At 42.0% G+C, this 18,755-nt stretch overlaps 1 protein-coding gene and 1 long non-coding RNA gene across 3 annotated transcripts in view; one reads left to right on the plus strand and one right to left on the minus strand.

The window, feature by feature from the left end:
* Positions 1-3,096, plus strand: part of LOC139034192 (uncharacterized) — a 57,528-nt gene extending 54,432 nt beyond the window's left edge. Inside the window, exon 4 of one of the 2 annotated variants that reach the window (XR_011486618.1) lies at positions 1,205-3,096. This is a non-coding gene — a long non-coding RNA (uncharacterized lncRNA). Of the gene's footprint in view, positions 1-483; positions 1,182-1,204 lie in introns of those variants that run through there. The other variant, XR_011486619.1, reaches the window with a different exon arrangement.
* A 6,422-nt stretch (positions 3,097-9,518) lies between these two features.
* Positions 9,519-15,574, minus strand: LOC110127621 (nuclear RNA export factor 3-like). Its single transcript, XM_070464630.1, is given in 20 exon segments — positions 9,519-9,597; positions 9,599-9,640; positions 10,179-10,251; positions 10,777-10,819; positions 10,916-11,031; positions 11,137-11,192; positions 11,320-11,427; positions 11,557-11,606; positions 11,689-11,757; positions 12,116-12,152; positions 12,714-12,823; positions 12,967-13,074; positions 13,173-13,292; positions 13,589-13,669; positions 13,793-13,894; positions 13,998-14,081; positions 14,696-14,802; positions 14,805-14,848; positions 15,065-15,268; positions 15,567-15,574. Coding segments are annotated over 20 exon segments (1,641 nt in total).
* Positions 15,575-18,755: the final 3,181 nt, after the last annotated feature.

Below are 18,755 nucleotides of genomic sequence, written 5' to 3' on the forward strand. Positions count from 1 at the left end.
TACCTAGTGTGCTTTCTCCTTCAGAATGTTCTGATTTGCCTTTTCTTTTTCATAATCTTTCTACTACAAGTAGATAAACTTTGTTAGTTACATAAGTTGTATATTTTCCCCAATGTGTAACTTTTCACTTTACTTTGCCTATGAGATTTTTCACCATGCAATTTTTAATGGAATCAAGTGTTACTAGGGTTTTCTCTTACTGCCTCTGGATTTGAAGTCAACTTTGGAAAACTTTCCCCAAGTATTAGCTTATAGAGGAATTTACTGTGGGTGTACATTTGTGGCCAGGAGAGAGAGAAAGGGACCATATTAGAGTGTCAGGTATAAGAGGAACCCAGAAAACAAGTGACCATCATGTGAGAAATCTGGGAAAACCACTTCACTAAGTCAAGAGAGTTGGGCATTTGGACCAGAGTCTTCATCCTGTGTTTCTCTTCATAGCTCAGTCTCTATTCTTTTCCATCCCTTGTGGGTACATACCAGGCTCCCCCTGACTGGCAGAGAACATCTTCATGAAGCAGAAATTCCGTGTCATCTCAAATGGACTTGTCAGATGACTAAATGGATAGAACCACCCTCTTATCTACTTAAAGATAATAAATTCAAGACCAATTCCAAAGTGTACCATTTTGACAGAACAAAGGAAAGGGAAACATCCAGCTGGATCTGGTGAGAAGAAGCAAAACTGAAACCAACACTGATCACCTCATCCTTGACTCCCTAAGCAATGCCCAGTCAGAAAAGGTAATAAATAGCCTATTAGTCCTATGCAAAAGGACAGAGATTTGAGTTAGAAGGTGCCACAATCTCCTGCATTACAAGCTCTCCCACTCAGCTACATCATTTCTTGTTTCCATGATGGTTTCTGGGACTCAAAGTCAAGCTCAGACTCATCTTGCTTAGAATGAAGCCTGAAGTCAAAGAGATGAGGGACGTATCCCCATCCCCAAGGGATGGCCACTAACGTCCATCATGTTTCCTATAGGCATTTCCAGTTATGCAGGTCTGCGGATGAAGAGAGAGAGGCTGAGATGCAGATAAGGAATTTGACTGACAGTTCCTGGCACATAGTACACACACAGTACACATAATACCTCAGTGAGAAGCAGGATAGAAACTACACACCTATCCTTTTAGTCTTTTTATGCACATCTGAATTTTCAAAGAAAGTTAAGGTCCCCTTGTACCTACTTCTGTCTTTTAGGAAACTTTTTACTTTGAAAAAAAATGATGTCTTTTCATTGAGGGAGAGGAAGGAAAATGTGTAGAAAATGGAGAGTGCTGCCTCCTGGTGAACAGAGTCAGAACTGCAGGTATGAGTGTCTGAACTGGGGGTTTGGCAAAGGATGGGGGATGGAAAGAGCTGTGGTATTGGTGTGGAATTGAACGGAGTCCCTCCTACAGACCAAGATTTCTAGACTTCACACTGGCAGCAATCCTTCTGTGTTTAAGCCCAAGCTGGGATCTTCAAGCCCTGGGACTGGAAATCCAGCCTCTTAGTGAACTGAGTAGAAAGCTGCATGAGCTAATGTATGAATAATTGGTATAAACAGTTTGAGACAAGAAACAGATATAAATACACACACAAACAGAAAACTGTCAAATACATTGTTTTCATCTCCTTCTGAAACAATGAATATATGAATATTATATTTGCTATCAGGGTGCAATTTTTTTGCATTTTCAGCATTTTATTCAGTGGTTTACATGTTGAAAATATCTTTGACAATACACATTCAGTGAATTATTATTAAAGAGATCTGTTTATCTAAGTCAGTGAATGTATTTCTACAGTATTATTTTGTGACTCAGCTGTTCATCAACCCATTTTATAAAACTTTCTCTTAATATGTTCTTAAGTCACCAATAATACTTCTCTTTAACTCACATGAAAAAATAGAGACATAAGTGTCTCTTAACTTCTTGGTGCCTACTTTCCAGATATTTTTCTGCATGTAATGCACTAACATATATCACACACATACTTATACATCCATGCTGATAGATATTCTTTGCAAAAAAATGGGGCCATATTGTTGGTACATTATGACAACCCTGTTCACTTGATATGATTTGTTTCTTATTTATATAGTTATTTTCTTTTCAAGTGTTTTTAAGTGCATTTGCTCTTGATATCATTGACCTAACTCTATCATTTAAGAATATTACCTACATTGGTGAAATAAACCTATACGTGAATATAATATCCTCCAGGTATTCACACATCTTTTAGTGTTGTTATGCAGAGGGTATCTAATCCTTTGTAATGAGTTTTAGTGTTTTGCATGTACTTCAATGTGTTTTAAAAAGAACAACTGAATAATGGTGCTTTCTGAGATGTTGAATGTCAGTTGAAGGATAAAATGGGGAATGTGAATCATATGCATAACTCCAGCTTGAGAATCCTGAAGTAGTAGTTAATAAGGCTGTTTCCTAGGTCATGTTACTTAACTTTTACATTCTGTTCCCTGAAATGAACTGAGCATGGTAGCAGGATATATATCAAGATTAATATATAAGAATCTATTGCATTCCATTACACTAATAATGAAATATCAGAAAGAGAAAGTAAAAAACAACAATCCCATTTAAAATGCCATCAAAAATAAAACATCAAAATAAAATAAAAAATCTAAGAATAAACTGAACCAGGAGGTAAAACTTCTAAAACATTGACAAAATAAATGGATTCAAATTCAAAGAAATCAAAAGTTATCCCATGCTCTTAGATTGAAAGTCTTAATATTGTTAACATGGCCATACTACCCAAAGGGATCATCTGAGTTAATGCAATCCTAATCAAAAAAGATGCTACACTTTCATAGAACTAGAACAAATAATTCAAATATTTATATGAAACCTCAGAAGACCCATAATTGCCATAGCAATCCTGACGAAAAGCACAAAGCTGGAGGCATAACCCTCTCAGACTTCAGGCTATACTATAAAACTACACTCATTGAATGTAAGACCAGAAACTATAAGACTCCTAGAGGAGAACATAGGCAAAACACTCTCCGACATAAATCACAGCAGGATCCTCTATGACCCACATCCCAGAATTTCAGAAATAAAAGCAAAAATAAACAAATGGGACCTAATGAAACTTAAAAGCTTTTGCACAACAAAGGAAACTATAAGCAAGGTGAAAAGACAGCCCTCAGATTGGGAGAAAATAATAGCAAATGAAGCAACAGACAAAGGATTAATCTCAAAAATATACAAGCAACTCCTCCAGCTCAACTCCAGAAAAATAAATGACCCAATCAAAAAATGGGCCAAAGAACTCAACAGACATTTCTCCAAGGAAGACATACAGATGGCTAACAAACACATGAAAAGATGCTCAACATCACTCATTATCAGAGAAATGCAAATCAAAACCACAATGAGGTACCATTACAAGCCAGTCAGGATGGCTGCTATCCAAAAGTCTACAAGCAATAAATGCTGGAGAGGGTGTGGAGAAAAGGGAACCCTCTTACACTGTTGGTGGGAATGCAAATTAGTACAGCCACTATGGAAAACAGTGTGGAGATTTCTTAAAAAGCTGGAAATAGAACTGCCATATGACCCAGCAATCCCACTTCTGGGCATACACACCAAGGAAACCAGATCTGAAAGAGACACGTGCACCCCAATGTTCATCGCAGCACTGTTTATAATAGCCAGGACATGGAAGCAACCCAGATGCCCATCAGCAAACGAATGGATGAGGAAGCTGTGGTACATATACACCATGGAATACTACTCAGCCATTAAAAAGAATTCATTTGAATCAGTTCTAATGAGATGGATGAAACTGGAGCCCATTATACAGAGCGAAGTAAGCCAGAAAGATAAAGACCATTACAATATACTAACACATATATATGGACTTTAGAAAGATGGTAATGATAACCCTATATGCAAAACAGAAAAAGAGACTCAGATGTATGGAACAGACTTGTGGACTCTGGGAGAAGGAGAGGGTGGGATGTTTCAGGAGAACAGCATTGAAACATGTATATTATCTAGGGTGAAACGGATAACCAGCTCAGGTTGGGTACATGAGACAAGTGCTCAGGCCTGGTGCACTGGGAAGACCCAGAGGGATCGGGTGGAGAGGGAGGTGGGAGGGGGGACTGGGATGGGGAATACATGTAAATCCAGGGCTAATTCATATCAATGTATAACAAAAACTACTGTAATGATGTAAAGTAATTAGCCTCCAACTAATAAAAATTTAAAAAAAAAAAAAAACTACACTCATTGAAGAAGCAAATGGTACTGGCACAAAAACAGGCATATATTTATCAATGGACAGAATAGAGAGAGCAGAGATAAATCCTCCCACCTATGGTCAATTCATCTTCAACAATGGAGGCAAGAATATACAATGGAGAAAAGGCACTCTCTCCAAGTGGTGTTGGGAAAACTGGATGGCTACATGTAAATCAATGAAATTAGCACACTCTCTCACACCATTTACAAAATAAACTTATAATGGTTTAAAGACCCAAATATAAACATGACACCATGAACTCTCAGAATTCTGAGAAGTTAAGCAAAACACTCTCTGACAAAAAATCATACCAATATCTACTTAGATCAGTCTCCCAAGGCAAAGCAATTTAAAACAAAGATAATCAAATGGGACCTAACCTTAGAACAGTAAAGGAAGCCAGGAACAATGAAATGACAGCTTGTGGAGTGGGAGAAAAGTATTTGAAACGTCATGACTGTCAAGGAGTTAATATCCAAAATATACAGCTTCCCAGGTGATGCCAGTGGTAAGTAACTTGCCTGCCAATGCAGGTAGGCATAAGAGATGCAGGTTCAATCCTTGGGTAGGGAAGACACCCTGGAGAAGGAAATGGCAATCCACTCCAGTATTCTTGTCTGGAGAATCCCATGGACAGAGGAACCTGGTGGGCTATAGTCCATAGGGTTGCAAAGAGTAGGACACAACTGAAGTGACTTAGCACACACACAGTATGCATAACAAAAGATAAACAACACAATGAAAAAAGGGGAGAAGATCTAAATATTTTTCCAAAGACAAACAGATGGCCAAGATGCATAGGAAAAGATGCTCAACATCACTAAATATATGGGAAATGCAAGTCAAAATCACAATGAGGTTATGCCTCACATGGGTCTGAATGGCTATCATCAAAAAGTCTACAAATAATAAATTCTGGAGAGGGTATAGAGAAAAGGGACCCTGATACACTGTGGGTTGTGGTGTAAACTGGTGGAGCCACTATAGAGAATGGTTTGGAAGCTCCTGAAAAAGGTATAAATAAAGCTATGATATGATCCAGAAATCCCAATTCTGGGTATATAACCAGAAAAAAATGAAAAGTGTAATTCAAAGATACATGTACCCCCCCTGCAAAGATACGTGTACCCAGATGTTCATAGCAGCACCATTTACAATAACCAAGACACATAAACAACACAAGAACCCATCAACAGATGACATGCTTAACATGATATAATACACACACACAGAGGACAATTAGTCATAAAAGAATGACAATTTGCATTCTTATTACAATTTGCAGCAACATAGATGGACCTAAAAATATTATAATTAGTCAAGTAAGTTAAAAAGAGAAATTAAATATTATACAATATCATTTACATGTTGAATCTTAAAAATAATACAAATGAATCTATATTCAACACAGAAACAGACTCACAAGACAGAAACTGAGCTTATGATTACCAAAGGGGACAGGGAGTGGACAAAGACAAAATATTAATAGAAATTTGGGGTTAACAGATACAAAGTACTATGCACAAAAAGGATAAGCAATAAAGAATTACAGTAAAGTACAGAAAATTATATTCAATAATTTATAAAATGCATGGATAATAATCTAATACATACATATATATATATATCCAAATTGCTTTACTGTACACCTGAAACTAACACAATATTGTATATCAGTTGTATTTCAATTTTTAAAATTCACACAAAAAACTCTCTTTCTCACTGTTTGTAAGTGCATATTAGCTTTGAATAGAGATTGGGGTTGAATGAGATAAAATGTAAAACATATTTCATATAGTAGTTGTGAAAATGTTAATATCCTACAACTCAGGTCCTCTTTCCAAAGAGTAACAGCTTGTGCTGCTTCCTGGGTTCAGTTCAGCACCTCAAGAATCAGCTTATCATTGTAGCCCCCACACCCATTCCTCCTGGCCCAGGATGTAAGCCTTCATTCCCATTATCATCTTCATGTCTAATAGGGAGCATGACACAACCTTGATTACACATCAGGTGAGTTTTCCACTATCAGTCTTTAAGCCCCTAGAAATCCATCATCTAAAATGGAGCTGCTGGTTGGCCTGTGCAGAGGGCAAAGGGTAGACATCTGACCCTGGAAATTTTACATTCTCCATCAGTCTGAGGTTGACCATCTGTACAACAGGACTATAGCTGCCTACTTCTAGACTTGTTAGAAGAAAAGGAGAAAGCCTCAAAGAACAGCTCATATACAATGGGACTTTCAGATGTATTACTTCTGGCCCACCTTACACCTTGTGCATGCGTGCTAAGTCACTTCAGTTGTGTCTGACTCTGTGCAACCCTATGGACTGCAGCCCACCAGGCTCCTTTGTCCATGGGATTCTCCAGGCAAGAATACTGGAGTGGGTTGCCATTTCCTTCTCCAGGGGATCTTCTCCACCCAGGGATCAAACCCGAGTTTCTTTTTTTTTTAAACCCAAGTTTCTTATGTCTACCTGCACTGAGAGGTGGGTTCTTTACCACTTTTGCCACCTGGGAACCTTGTCTCCTATGTGCTATTAAATAGGAAATTTGAAAAACTATCTGGAAATGAGGCATCAGGAAGTAAACTTTGGTTCCATCTCATCACTTCCTATTTCCTCACACTTTCTGGTGTCCTTTTTCAAATTCTAGTTTGACCAGAAGTAACTTCTTATTGAACCCCCAAGGAAGGATTAGTACAGGAGAGCAGAGAATAGGCACAGGTCAGCTAGACAGAAGTCATCAAACAAATGTCCAGTTCCAGAGTCATCAACTGACCACAGGACCTGGGCTTAGTCCCTTACCTCTGTTGGCCTCAGTCCTAACACAGAAGTACACTCACCTTAGAAACAGAGGTTTTTCAGTCAGAAGACCAGGATTTGATGCTGTGAACTATTATGTACTGGTTGATTTACCTTGATAAATTAGTAATTTATTTAATGTGTGTGCTTGGTATCTTTGATTACTGTTGTGCTTTTTTCAGTATTATGAATATTTTCACTTTTCTTACTACTCAGCCAAAATATGAATGGTGGAGGTCGTGATTTGCCTGAAGTTAGGGATGAACCCAACTGAAGGTGGAGAATATAGGAAGTGAGGACAGAATGGAGGTGAGAGATGCAGACAAGCATTGGACTCTCCCTGGGTGCCTGGCCCTGTGCCCATCCTCTCATGACTCGGGGAAGATTCTTACCCAATAGCATTCCTGGTTCTCAGCTGCAGAAAGTGGTGACTTGCAGGCTACCAGGGAGGTGCCTAGCTGAAGTACTCTGCCCTGATCAGCCCCTGCTCCACTGAAGACCACCATAGCTACCCTTCCATTGCCATCTTCCTGTTCTTTCCTTCTGGGTATCTGAAAAGGTCCCCCTGTGGAAGCTTCCAGACTTGATTCTTAAAGGGCTTCCACATGCAAATGATACTCTATTATCCCCAGTCCTCAAAAGTTGTCCTGCACACTAGGGAAGGGGGACTCGGAGGTAAAGAAGCAAATGTCTTTCTCTCAGAGGTATGTCATCTCCACATATTTACCTGACATATTGTGCTTTTTTAAGTAATGATCTTATACATTTCCTATATACAGCCTAATGATACACACACACACACACACACACACACACACACACACACACACGGAGATATGCTGGCAATTCATTTTTAATTCTAATTCATCTCTTCATGAAACTGAATACTGAATTCTTTTCTTAGGTAATGAATGCATGTGCACATGTATGTGCAGTACTATATTCATCAATAGGGGCTTTTGAAGGAGTACCCCTTGAGCCTGTTGTATCACAGGAGAGCAAAGTGACCATTTCTCCAGCCCATTGTCTAAAATGGAGGCTGCTCCATTGTCCTCCAGAGAGGGCAAGGGATGTAACCTCACCCCAGGTTCCCACTTATCTGGATAGGCGACAGAAGCTATAAGAGGAGGAGCTGTGTCATCTGTGAAATGGGACTCATCTCTAACACAGAGCTATCCTAAGGGGTGAATGAGAAAGTCTGGGGTTAAGGCAGGCACTATGTAAAGTCATTTCTCACAGTTCTCTTTAATGATATGGTAGATGTCATTAGAAAGGAAGCAAATGACTCTCTGATATGGCTGGAGTTCAAACTTCTAAAGAGAGAAGAATCTCTAGTCTCTTAGGAGACTAAGAAGCTCCTAAGAGCTGCCCAACATCATGCCCCTGAGCAGACCGTAATCCAGTCTCCACACTAGGAAGACAGGCTTGCCTTTGTGATTTCAGTGAGAGATGGCAACAGAGCAGCAAGCTGTGGTGTTGCCTAACTGCTGCTCCTGGGCTGTTCCTTATATTAATACATTGATAGGAAAATTCTGGACCTGTCTCCCATTCAACACTGCAGGGAGTATCAGATCATGCAACAGCCAGCCATGTCACACCAGAATTTCCAATATCTGCTGTCTCCATGTGGGACAAAAAACTAAAAAGTACTACCATTTTACTGAAATACAATGCTCCATTCTTTCCTTCGCTAATAACTCAATATTTATTGGGCTCACAACTTATACTATTCCATTTGAGATGTCTCTTTAACTCAGCAGTAGAAATAAGAGGTTATGAAGGAAAATAAGTGTACGGGCAAATTTAAAGGTAAAAAATGAGATGGGATGGCTCCTTCACATTAACTTTTAATCTTGCTCAAGTTTCAGATCCCCAGTCAGCCACAAGCCTCTCTTTGTCTTCGTATCATCTGTGGTTTCCTTTTTTCTCTTTCATAATGAGATTTCATTTTCTGTAGATAAATATACAAATATATATATATACACATATATATATATATGCATGCACAAATATGTATATGCCTACATAAGCAAACTTTCAGGAAGATATAATGACAATAAAAACAAAGGGGTTATCTTAAGGTGTTATGTTGTGGAGCAATTATTTTTCTCTTCCACATATACTGTATATTATACACTGAAATGAACCTCATGCAGAGTGTATCATGATAAAAACACCTGAACACCCAACTGTCCATTAACATAGGGAGAAGTTTCATTAAACTCATAAAAATGATTCAAATCTGCTCAAAACAACTAGTAGCTTCCTATGTACTAAAAATGAAATGTTCAGGATAAAAATAACTGAAATAAACAAGGAAAACAATTTACCTTCAGGTTCCCATTAATAACTCCTCCACTCTTCCCAGCTCCCTCCTATCTCCATGCAAACCCAGCACTCACTTCTGAGACCACTGGAGGTGGTTAAACACTGGATGGAAAAAGCCTGCACCATTACCTGCTACTCAGGGGAGAGGATGACCATGAAGGTTGCTGACACTGGGATGGAGAATGCAGACTCTGAGCCTCACTGAGACGCTTCCCTCACAAACAGCTCGTCATTCACTATACAAAGACTGGAGGAAAAATGCACATGTGGACAATTTATGGATGGACCACCTGCACCCCAATCCTGACTGCTAACACTAACACTCAGCAACCGGATCCCTTCCATACCCTCCTGTGTCTGTACCCAGGCTCCTTGACTGGTTCCTCTGCCACTCGCAGAGAGCGCACCTTCAGAGAGATTTTCTATCAGCTTCACTCAATGAATAAGCTGATCCCCAACCCAGGGACAGCTTCACATTTACCCTGAACAGTAACCCAGTACAGGGTGTACAGTCTGATCCCCATTTTCAGAAGAAGACAGAGTCACAGACAGATCATGTGACTTGACCAAGGTCACACAGAGAGTGAGCATTGGGTCAAGGAGAGAACCCACGTGCTGATTCCAGAGCCCATGCTCTTCCTAACCACTAGGCTAGACTGGTCCTTGGATCTCCCTGCCGGCTTTCCACAATATTGAGTCAGCCTAAGATCTGCATCACCACATGCCCAGGGCCCTGAGTTGAGCCCAGGCTGGATGGGCCATCCTGCCCACAACATGGCTCTCACCTGGAAGAGCTGATGGGAGTAGTGATGAAGGTCCAGGTGAAGGCACGCACACAGCCCTGAGAACTTCCTTCCACTTCAACAACAAACAATAAGCAAGAATACCCCTTAGAGCCCCATGTGTTTACAGGCTCCCACATTATTCCCGAGTCAGGGTCTGACTTGACACTCATGCTGAGGGGACAGCTGTTCACTTGGGGAGCCTGGGTGTCAGGAATGGGGAGGGCAACTGTAGGAGATGTCTGCTCCCAGTGAATGTCCCCATGACAACCACTTCACAAACTCATGGTATGCATTTTTCTCCGTTGCTGAAGAGATGGATATTATGAGGAAACTGTGAGGTTAAGTAGTAGCCCAGGTTCTCAGTGTAAGGATCTGGTATGGCAGCCACCAAACTCCACAGCCTGTGTCCCTAATGCCCAGGGTGGGCAGGGCAGACATGGACGCAGTTAAGACCTGGGTTGTCTGTGGGAAGACTAAGGGCTGGCGGGGGGTGGGGAGGGGATGGGGGGAATCTGGAAGGAAGAGTTCTGGTGGGAGGGAGCCTGACCAAGTGAGAGAGCAGTGCAGCATCTGGGGGAAGCGGGCTACACATACTCACCTTCCTTGAACACCCCACTGACAGAGAAGCAGAACATCGTTTCCTGATAGGAAAGAGACCAGGTACTCAGTCACCCCTCATCCTCTTTCCCACCTGCGCCTTCCTGCCCCTCACCACCAAGGGAGGAGCAGGTGCTCACCGTCTGGAAACACATGTCCACCATGAAGGAGCTGAAGTTATGCTGAGTTTTGGGCAACACACAGAGGGCGCACACAACGTCATGTTTTGTGTGTTTCAGCAGCTGGACATGCAGGTCTGTGGGGGAGGGGAAGAAAGGGAAGGTCAGGGCAGCCATGACCTGGACCCTATGATTGGCCCCCTCACTGCCCTTACCACCTAGCTTTCCCACCACACACTCACTGGGGTCCTTGAGCTTCTCTGTATTCTTGTTCTTGAAGTACGGGCACACGCTGCTTCTAGGAGATACAGAGAAAACTTGGGTGGTGCATAGGTGTACAGCCAGCAGAGGTGTCAGCAGGAACTGGCCTGCATCTGCTGGGGAACCATATGGCTTTGGGGAAGGGTCTGGGCTGTGATACTCACAGGTCTGGGTCCTTAGGGTGGGATGGTATGATCAGGAAGAAGCAGGCCTCCTCGTGATAAAAATCCAGCAGTCCCTGGCGATCTCCATAGTCATGAATCAAGAAATAACTGAGGGAAGCAGTGAGGAGAGTCTCTCTCTGTGGTCTGAAGCTCAAAGAAGACTTGAAAACTCCCATGATCAGACCTGAGCTTGGGTGGCCTCCCCTGTCCTGGCCCTCCCCTTGTTCAGATTCCCGCAGGAATTGCAGGATTTGACTGTTCACCTGATCAGATCCAAAGAAACTTCTCTGGAATTAAAACAGTCCTCAGGACAAGGGCTGACACACCCTCTTGTACCACCTAGAACACTGCTGGATCCTCTGTGCTCACCTTGCACATTGGTAAGCACTTGGGTACTTCAATAGCACACTTAGATCCTGAGAGTGTCTCCTGGCCATCCTAGGGAAGGGAAGAGGAAGTCAGTGGTGCAGTCCAGGATGTGGTGCTGGATGATCAAGGAAAAGGATGGGCCCAGGATGGGGTGGGGGTCAGAGGTCAGGGAAGAAAGTGTCCCTGGAAATGCCAGAGGCAGGACTACATGTTCTGTCATCACCATGGGCCCCCGAAGCCTGTGGAGAACATGGCTGAAGATCCAGAGCCTTTTCAGGTTCCCTCAGAGAATGGTACACCCTCCTCCCCCAGGACATTTAAGGGTCAGGCTAAAAAATGGAACTTGGACAGGTCCTAATGGGTTTCCAAGTAGTTTGAGGGCACTGTCAGTGCTAGTTAGAGGAGTCTGATCAAGGAATGCACTTGCCAAGCTTAGTAACCTGGGGAACAACTCCATGAGGGTGCTGCCAAAATCAAAACAAAAGAAAAATGTCAGTAAAACTATGGATGTGACCCTCCTCATAGTAACAAGTCACTTACAGTAATCACAGCACCCTCAAACCCCAGTATCCTAGCGTTCAAGGGCCCTGGTCACCACGCTGTGGACTGACCAAGAGGGAGACTGTCCTCTCCACCCCTTCCTTGAACCCCCTCCTCCATCTCCTTTCCCCTGGGTAGCTCCCAGCCAGACTGTTCGGACTCCCTTCTGCAGTGCCACAGGAAACAGCACTTCAAATCCAGTCTGCAGGCCTTATTCCCCTCCATCCCTTCCTTCCTCCAGGGCCCAGTGAAGGCTGTAGAGAAAAGAAGATATGGGAAGATGGGAGCCTGGGGCTTTGCTACCTCACTTGGAGTCCAGCATGCTGTCAAGTCAAGACACACCTCAGGGATGAACAGGTGCTATGGCAGGGAGGTGACTGAGGTGGGGCTCAGGAGATAGGGAGGGGAATAAAGACAGAAAAGGAGTGGAGGGAGGAGGGGAGAGATGAGAGAGACAGGGGTGTAGACACAAGGCAGAGGAAGACCTCATGTTGGTTGACTTATCATGGAAGGTGGTGCACACAGCATTTCTGTCTGCACACATCCCTTCTGGTTCCAGCTGATGACCCTTGTCCATCTCCCCTGCAATCTTCACCTGGAATTATAGGGAACACCCACATGGACCAGATAGCTCTGCACCCACACCCTTCATTCCCCTACAAATCCACTTCCGTCCATCTGTCACCCCATGAGCCCTCACATGTTTCTTCAAAGGAGGATCTGGGTGCCCCACCTCACCTCAGTGTCAGAGGGATTCAAGTTCTTGGTGGTGGAAGCAATCTCCATAATGGTGGACAGGCTATGCACCAAGTAGGGTTTCTTGTTGCTCAAGTACAAAGATGAAAGCTATGATGAGGAAAGATAGTGAGGACCCCAAAGGGAATACCTGAGACATATCTGCCTCTTCTACCCGATGTCTCCCAACATTGGGCCTAGGTTCTCACCATGGGCCTGATCCCTGGGTGGATGTGCAGGGAAGCAGCCATGCTATTTCTACGGTTCCATGTCGTTCCAATATCACACATCATCAAGTCTCCAGGAAACCAGAAGGAGGGAAACACAGGCTGAGAGGGTCCCAGCTGGAACACCTCCAGCACCAACCCCTCCCCATGATATCATCTCCGAGTGCTCTACCCAGACAGACCCTCTACCCTCACCTGCTCTACAATTACTACTGTAGCCATACCAGGACCAAAACGGAGTCTCTGGATGTCAAGAGATTGCTGGCAGGCATTGTATGGTTCGTTCATGGTGAGCTTCAGAGTTAGGGATGGGGTTCAGTGGCTCTGTGTCTGAGGGTGAGTGGGGGGAAGAGGTGGGTTTGGGTATCAGTGCACAGCTTGTGTTGAGTCTGCATTACCTTCATCTGCTCAACCTTTTCAGACGTCAGTGCCTTCTGCACTGACTGGGGTGCGTCACAGGGCTCAACCAAGTTAAGTATCTGTAGAGAACACAAGAGGGGCTGGGTAAGCTCCAGGAAATCTGTGCATGGGATCAAGCAAGACCATGCCCCTCCCCTGCCCTCTTGTTCCTATTCAGGCCTGATCACGCCCCTGACACACACCTTTTCATTAACCTCGAAAATCTTGCCATTGATATTCTTCAATGCACAGGCAATGTTGACATTCTCTACAAAGAACTGGGCCTGCATTTTCTCATAGTGAAACTGTAGGGAGAGTGACAGGAGAAACAGAATATGAGACCAGTGCCATTTCTCTGGGCCTGCAATCTACCCCATTTCGTCTCATCATCTCCATGTCCTGTCTTACTTCGACTGCAGTGAAGGGGACACTGCACTTCTTCTGAATCAAATTCAACAGCCACATCTCATCATATTTTATACCAAAGGGAATCTAGGAATCAGAGAACAAATGGGAAAGAGAATGGATACAATGGAATCCAAGATTAAGGTAAGACCCAACTGTGTCTTGCTTTAGAGACATTTTTCAGGTTTTAAATAATTTCTTAAGATAAGACAGTATCTGTTATTACTAACTTTGGTATGAGACAAGGATTTTCTATATATACTTTCTTTGCATTCAAATACTCTTCCTGAAAAAAACTGATTTAATATGTTTCACATGTACTTCCTTTTATAAAGTTCCAGGAGATCCACATGAGGTACACCTGCCCTATCACTCTGACACGGACCCCAGAGACTCAACCTCCTCCCACATACAGCTCAAGCCAAACTACGTGATCTGTTGTGAAGTGCTCCATCTCCATGGCAGTAGGTTTCCTCCTTTGCTTTTAGTCAACCTCTCCCATGCTCCTCCTTGCAGTCAGTTTCTTTCCTTCATACTGCTTCTCTGAACCTGCCCTTAGATGATCTAAGAAGATACCTCCTAGTAATAACAAGACAGATTACCAACTCCACTGCCCCAGAAAAATTCTCAGCATCTCTACACAAATCCAACATGACTCTGTCATCTTCTACATATTAGGTTCATTTGGCCAGGATACTCACAATAATCTTGAACCAGCTCCCCAAGGTCTCATCCTGACTATTTGTTTTCATTCTTCTCTCCAGAGGCTTTTGCTTGGTCTCCATGTTAACATGCATTTGGTCTCTTCCTGAAAACTACTTCTCCAGTGATGGGATGGAATGGCATAGGGAGCACTGTGGGGAAGTGGAGAGAAAAAAAGTGGTCCATATAGGCTTGGAAAGTCTTCTCTACATTTTCCCAAATGATACCGGAGTTAAAATAAATATTGCTCAAACATTAACATAATCATTTTTCACTCTGGCAAGCTGGGGAGAAAAATGACATATTTAACTGCAAGGCTTTGTTGTTCAATTGTTGGTACATGTCAGCCATGGTGACTGGTCACTTACTATCTTGCTTGGATGTCCATATGAGCATCACTTTCTTTTGAATCTCTGTCTTCCTGCTGCTGGGAAGTGACCTGTTCAGACCAATAGGTGTATTGCCTTCGGTAAATACTCCAGCTTCGTGCTCTTCTTTGTAAAGAGTTCACTTTATCAGTGTGCTCTAAAATTGACAACAATATATCAGTGGTCCCAGTATCAGAAGTAGTCCTGAGTAAATATCATGACTAATGAAGAAACATCATTCTTTATAATCTAAACATAAATGTATCATAGAGCTAAAAAAATGGCTGAAAGACTTCACCATGGCTCCACTTTTCGGGAAATGAGAGGTAGGGAGTAGTCACAGACAAGAAAACAGGCACCAAGGAAAGGGTCTGGAACTAGAGTGTAGTCTGTGATGTTAGACTCTGTTCTACTTGGTTCAAGTTAGGTGACCTGGAACAAGTGGCTTTTTATCCCCAAGTTTCACGTCTCTGCTCTGCTCTATGAGTACAATAAACCCTACCCTGACATCTACCCTGGTGTGATGGTTCAAGGGTCAAAGGTGATCTGCCTCCCTAAAGGAAGAATTAAAAAAATGAAAGGTAAGTCTTATGAAAAGATCCAAGATGGAACCTGGAGAGATATAATATGGAGAATACTCTCCCCCCAAAAAAGAGATAATTAAAGGTGATAAAATGAGTATACCTAACACATGGTTAATGTGAGCCCCATAGAGAAGGAAAGTGAACAGTGGTTAAGTAGTATTTGAAGAGAACTTGGTTGATAAGTTTCCAAATGTATCAAGCTATCAACTTAGGATGACAATATTAATAGGAGGACTTCCTTTGTGGTTCAATGATTAAGAATCCACCTTCCAATGCAGGGGACGCACATTCAATCCCTGATCTGGGAAGATTCCACATGCCTCAAGACAACTTAGCTCTTATGCCACAGAAATTGAACCTGTGTTTTAGAGCCTATGAGCCAAAACTACTGAAGCACATGTGCCCTAGAACCCGTGCTCTGCAACAAGAGTGCAACAAGAGAAGCCACGGTAATGAGAATCCTCTGCATTGCAACTAGATAGTAGTCCCTGCTCATTGCAACTAGAGAAATCCCTCTCCCAACAACAAGTCCCAGCACAGCCAAAAATAAATAAATAAATCTATTTTTTTTTATTTTTTATTTTTTTCATTTATTTTTATTAGTTGGAGGCTAATTACTTTACAACATTGCAGTGGCTTTTGTCATACATTGAAATGAATTAGCCATGGATTTACATGTATTCCCCATCCCAGTCCCCCCTCCCACCTCCCTCTCCACCCGGTCCCTCTCGGTCTTCCCATTTTATTTTTTATTTTTTATTTTTATTTATTTTTTTAAACAAATTTTATTTATTTATTTATTTTCAGCTGCATTGGGTCTTAGTTGCATCTATTTTTTTATCCATTTATTTTTATTAGTTGGAGGCTAATTACTTTACAACATTGCAGAGGTTTTTGTCATATATTGAAATGAATTAGCCATGGATTTACATGTATTCCCCATCCCGGTCCCCCCTCCCACCTCCCTCTCCACCCAATCCCTCTGGGTCTTCCCAGTGCACCAGGCCCGAGCACTTGTCTCATGCATCCAACCTGGGCAGGTGATCTGTTTCACCCTAGATATACATGTTTTGATGCTGTTCTCTTGAAACATCCCACCCTCGCCTTCTCCCACAGAGTCCACAAGTCTGTTCTATACATCTGAGTCTCTTTTTCTGTTTTGCATATAGGGTTATCGTTACCATCTTTCTAAATTCCATATATATGTGTTAGTGTACTGTAATGGTCTTTATCTTTCTGGCTTACTTCGCTCTGTATAATGGGTTCCAGTTTCATCCATCTCATTAGAACTGATTCAAATGAATTCTTTTCTAATGGCTGAGTAATATTCCATGGTGTATATGTACCACAGCTTCCTCATCCATTCGTCTGCTGATGGGCATCTAGGTTGCTTCCATGTCCTGGCTATTATAAACAGTGCTGCGATGAACATTGGGGTGCACGTGTCTCTTTCAGATCTGGTTTCCTCAGTGTGTATGCCTAGAAGTGGTATTGCTGGGTCATATGGCAGTTCTATTTCCAGCTTTTTAAGGAATCTCCACACTGTTTTCCATAGTGGCTGTACTAATTTGCATTCCCACCAACAGTGTAAGAGGGTTCCCTTTTCTCCACACCCTCTCCAGCATTTATTGCTTGTAGACTTTTGGATAGCAGCCATCCTGACTGGCGTGTAATGGTACCTCATTGTGGTTTTGATCTGCATTTCTCTGATGATGAGTGATGTTGAGCATCTTTTCATGTGTTTTTTTGCCATCTGTATGTCTTCCTTGGAGAAATGTCTGTTTAGTTCTTTGGCCCATTTTTTGAGTGGGTCATTTATTTTTCTGGAATTGAGCTGCAGGAGTTGCTTGTATATTTTTGAGATTAATCCTTTGTCTGTTGCTTCGTTTGCTATTATTTTCTCCCAATCTGAGGGCTGTCTTTTCACCTTGCTTATAGTTTCCTTTGTTGTGCAAAAGCTTTTAAGTTTCATTAGGTCCCATTTGTTTATTTTTGCTTTTGTTTCTAATATTCTGGGAGGTGGGTCATAGAGGATCCTGCTGTGATTTATGTCGGAGAGTGTTTTGCCTATGTTCTCCTCTAGGAGTTTTATAGTTTCTGGTCTTACATTTAGATCTTTAATCCATTTTGAGTTTATTTTTGTGTATGGTGTTAGGAAGTGTTCTAGTTTCATTCTTTTACAGGTGGTTGACCAGTTTTCCCAGCACCACTTGTTAAAGAGGTTGTCTTTTTTCCATTGTATATCCTTGCCTCCTTTGTCGAAGATAAGGTGACCATAGTTTCATGGATTTATCTCTGGGCTTTCTATTCTGTTCCATTGATCTATATTTCTGTCTTTGTGTCAGTACCATACTGTCTTGATGACTGTGGCTTTGTAGTAGGGTCTGAAGTCAGGCAGGTTGATTCCTCCAGTTCCATTCTTCTTTCTCAAGATTTCTTTGGCTATTCGAGGTTTTTTGTATTTCCATACAAATTGTGAAATTATTTCTTCTAGTTCTGTGAAAAATACCGTTGGTAGCTTGATAGGGATTGCATTGAATCTATAGATTCCTTTGGGTAGAATAGCCATTTTGACAATATTGAGTCTTCCAATCCATGAACACAGTATGTTTCTCCATCTGTTTGTGTCCTCTTTGATTTCTTTCATCAGTGTTTTATAGTTTTCTATGTATAGGTCTTTTGTTTCTTTAGGTAGATATACTCCTAAGTATTTTATTTTTTGTTGCAATGGTGAATGGTATTGTTTCCTTAATTTCTCTTTCTGTTTTCTCATTGTTAGTGTATAGGAATGCAAGAGATTTCTGTGTGTTAATTTTATATCCTGCAAATTTACTGTATTCGTTGATGAGCTCTATTAATTTTCTGGTAGAGTCTTTAGGGTTTTCTATGTAGAGGATCATGTCATCTGCAAACAGAGAGAGTTTCACTTCTTCTTTTCCTATCTGGATTCCTTTTACTTCTTTTTCTGCCCTGATTGCTGTGGCCAACACTTCCAAAACTATGTTGAATAGTAGTGGTGAGAGTGGGCACCCTTGTCTTGTTCCTGATTTCAGGGGAAATGCTTTCAATTTTTCACCATTGAGGGTAATGCTTGCTGTGTGTTTGTC

Source organism: Odocoileus virginianus, unplaced genomic scaffold, assembly GCF_023699985.2.
Source record: "Odocoileus virginianus isolate 20LAN1187 ecotype Illinois unplaced genomic scaffold, Ovbor_1.2 Unplaced_Contig_37, whole genome shotgun sequence".
Lineage (NCBI taxonomy): Eukaryota > Metazoa > Chordata > Mammalia > Artiodactyla > Cervidae > Odocoileus > Odocoileus virginianus.